Source organism: Cupressus sempervirens, chromosome 9, assembly GCF_028749045.1.
Source record: "Cupressus sempervirens isolate cs-2001-9-10 chromosome 9, ASM2874904v1, whole genome shotgun sequence".
NCBI classification, from domain to species: Eukaryota; Viridiplantae; Streptophyta; class Pinopsida; order Cupressales; family Cupressaceae; genus Cupressus; species Cupressus sempervirens.
This window is the reverse complement of record NC_143126.1, coordinates 158,474,733-158,478,247: the sequence shown is the minus strand read 5'-3', so window position 1 is coordinate 158,478,247 and position 3,515 is coordinate 158,474,733. Positions and strand designations below refer to the sequence as shown.

Genomic DNA, 3,515 nt, shown 5'->3' with positions numbered 1-3,515 from the left:
AATCTAAAACACTGTGCTTTGTGATCTTCAAATTCGTATTTGAGTTGATTGTTCATTTTCATCTGTTTTTTGAGATGATTGGTGGATTGGTCATCTGACATAACTTGTAAAGACAGCATTCATTTCAATTCTAACGGAAACGGTCAGAAAAAAACAAAGAACTGTACGTCCATATGAATTTAATAGAACTGTATAAATGTCTGATATTTGTATTGATAAGTGTTAGTTATAGCCTAATAACTATTATTAGCTTACTCTGTCCCCGTTGTCCCCCGCTCTGTCCTCCTGTCTTACTGGAAATGACAACATTTCTGTGATCTGTGAACTTTACTGTACCATGCATTTTGTATCGATTACAAGGGAATAATGGCAACCATCCATATGAACTGCTTTTTCGTACATTGGATAAGAGAAGAGAAAATCATTAGTTATTTAATGAGATGATCTTAATTTCTTCTTAGTAACTTTGGAATGAGCTGATTATTATACGAATGTCTTTATTTCTTTGCATTCTTAGTTCTTTCATTCATATGAATGATGTACCTTGATGCTGATAAACTCACGCACCATCTTAGAAACATGAATACAATGCATTCATTTGTTTTTGTTTTTATAGTAGAGATTGATTTTAGTTTGAAGTGATATTGCACGCTCGATTTCAATATATGATTTATGAACAGTAATCTATTAAATCTGAAGTAAGGATAATACAAACAATATATTTTATATATGAATACTAATAAACATAAAATCATATTTTAAGGCTGGAATCTGGTTTGTTTGATGAGGTAGGCAGAAGATTTGGGGGTCCAAGATTCAATCTTTTGCTACCTATTGCACTAAAAGTGTTTATTACTAATATAAACGTTACAATTTCAAAATAATGTGTCACAAGCATTATCTATACAAAATAATTTTTTTTTAAATTATGAACTCCTTTTAAACAGTGTCATCAAATTTTTACAATCCGTTAAAATTCAATTCAATTCAATTAAACGCTTTTTATAGTCAATACAGCAAATATCTGCTATTACTTCAACTGGGGATATTTCGAGAATCAAACATTTAACTACAATTTTTAGGTTTTCTCTAGATCTTTTTCTATACTGTATAATTATTTTTGTTTTAAATTTGCAAATGCTTTCTGTACATTATATCTTTCAGCTAGTACAAATCAATGGCATCGATTTTTTTTTCTGAATTTGAGACACTGGTTTTTTCCCTTGAATCAGTCCATGATCGATAACCTAAACCAAGAAAATATATATCAAATGCCGAAAATCCAATGGCTTCAATTCTCTGCAAAAGATTATTATTCACCTCGATTCACACAAAACCACAGTATTTAAAGCTAGGGAACATTCTTATTATTGGTCATTTTCCACAATTATTAGAGGGGCCTGGAAAACTGCATTCAAATTCAATCATCAGACTGTCTGCAAATCCCTAAGAAAAAGAAAAAGCACACACCTAGGTACAAAATCTGTCTTTTATTCCCTAAGAAATTTATAAAAATCATCCCTTCCAGACCCCTAGACAACTCCGATGGCAGTCTGAAGGCAGCCGTTGGAGCTCGCATGGAAATTCGAAAGCTTTAAATTGGGAGAAGTCTCTGCAGATGACGGAAGTGCAATGCTAAGTTTAAGCGAAGCCTTGTCGTCCATGGCCGCCAAATTAGTGAAGCTCACGCTGGGCTTAATATCTCTGCGGAAAGAAACAGGTAACGAAAATGGAACGCCGCCAGATCGAGCGTGCATCTTCATTCCCTCTAAACTAAATCCTCTCATGGATTCTAGATACTGAGACCTCACCAGCGGGAAGCCAGCAACGCGTGAAGAATTCTGCAATAACAAAACGTAAGGATATATGCATACGCACAGCAAAAATATCCAAGCGCAACATATACCCAATGTATTGAATTCATTTAACATACATACACAGTGTGTGTATATATATATATATAGCAAAATCATTTGACATATACACAGTGTATATATATCAAAATTCATTTAAAATGTACAAAATACAAAACATAAATCAAATTCATATACCGTTTCTGGAAATGTGTCGAACATGCTGGATCTGCGCTTCTGTTTGTTCAGATTATTTTGCCTCAAAAAATACTTCTGCGCGTGGCTGGCCACCTGCGTCGGGGTTCTGCTGGTCACGAAATTCTTCGAAATGGCCCTCCATTCGCCCTTCCCGACGGCGCGCAATCCCATCAGGAACACTCTGTGCTCTTCTTCACTCCACGGCACGCCTGCAAAGAACCTGAATTTCAGATCTAACAAAGTGCATATACTTACTGTGTATATCATTTCCCTTCCCCTTAGGGTTTGTGTATATATACCTTTCTTTCGGCATTTCGCAGGGGCGACGCAGTCCGAAGCGTAGCCGACACCTTGCGATCCCGACACGGATTGCTCCTGCAAAGCTCTCGAATTGCTGTGAGGCGAGACATTTCCTGTGCTGGAGCTCTTTCTGATGATATCGTGATTGGCGCTGCCGGGATTCGAACCCGCGTCGAGCATGACGCCAAAGAGCTTCACTCCACGCCCTGGACATGTCCTCGCATTATGACCGTTTTGGCCGCAGTGAGAGCACCTCCTCCCCATCAGCACTGCATTAATTTTCACAGTAAAAATGTTGGCTCTAGATCTGCTATATGTAGCTGTAAATTTTCGATTTTGTACAGAAAATAATACTTCTGTTTGACATATTTATTTCAATAAAATGAGAAAAATGAGAGGAGGGGAACCAGTGGAAGTTGATAAATGTTGCCCGAACGAGATAAACGCTGGGTATACTAGCGCAATTTGCTTTGACCTTGTGAGATACACATACATGCATCCTCATCATGCCCATGGCCGCTATCATGTGACCGTGGGCTTAAAATTATAGCCGTTTGCACGTTTTTAAACGTAAGGCTTGTTGAAAACATAGACGTCATTTTTGGAACGAACGTATAAAAAATTCATTCATGAAAAAGTGGGGAAAAAAGCAATTTCTACGAGTCTTCCAGCTGTAGTCGCGAGACGGATAATGATTGGTCCTATTTTTTTCTTTCTTTTCTTCTTTTTCTTACAAAGGTTAAGTCGATATTACATGTGGTTCATAATTTGTGTTTGTACATTATTGTTTATTATTGTCATTCTTATTATTTCCAATTTCTATTTATTGTTGAGGAGAGTTTAAATGTTGATGATGGAAGTCATTTTATTTATTGTTGATTATCAATCATGTAGTATGATTTTAAATGTATTCGATAAATGAGGCAGGGAGAGGGCCCGGAATCCAAAGATTAAAAATACAAAAAGGCATAGCTCAAGGTCATTATAGCCGAGCAGCTAGCCAGAAAGACCAGAACCAACATACAAGTCACTCCTCAAAATATTCAAAAACATCTAAGATCTACCACTGCTACTGATACCAATCACAAGAGTAGCAATTAAACTGATTGAAGATTGCATCAAACTAAAAACCATAGGAACAACTTGCCACCACATAAATCTATC

At 36.6% G+C, this 3,515-nt stretch overlaps 1 protein-coding gene across 1 annotated transcript; it reads right to left on the bottom strand.

Annotated features, from left to right (window-relative positions):
* Positions 1-1,004: 1,004 nt before the first annotated feature.
* LOC149537998 (transcription factor MYBS3-like) lies at positions 1,005-2,829 on the bottom strand. The gene is made up of 3 exons (XM_089802287.1): positions 2,351-2,829; positions 2,052-2,260; positions 1,005-1,841 (listed from the first exon to the last, which is right to left on the bottom strand). Exons 1-3 carry the CDS (start codon positions 2,613-2,615, stop codon positions 1,533-1,535), a joined length of 783 nt encoding a protein of 260 aa, XP_089658413.1. The 5' UTR covers positions 2,616-2,829; the 3' UTR covers positions 1,005-1,532.
* Between the last annotated feature and the right edge of the window lie 686 nt (positions 2,830-3,515).

Bases quoted from the DNA above. Each gene is read 5' to 3' on its own strand.
- LOC149537998 (XM_089802287.1), bottom strand. From the start codon at position 2,615: ATGGGGAGGAGGTGCTCTCACTGCGGCCAAAACGGTCATAATGCGAGG. The intron at 2,261-2,350 runs GTATATATACAC...GGTTCTTTGCAG, and splicing joins TGCGAAATGCCGAAAGAAAG to GCGTGCCGTGGAGTGAAGAA. The intron at 1,842-2,051 runs GTATATGAATTT...TTGTTATTGCAG, and splicing joins TCGACACATTTCCAGAAACG to AATTCTTCACGCGTTGCTGG.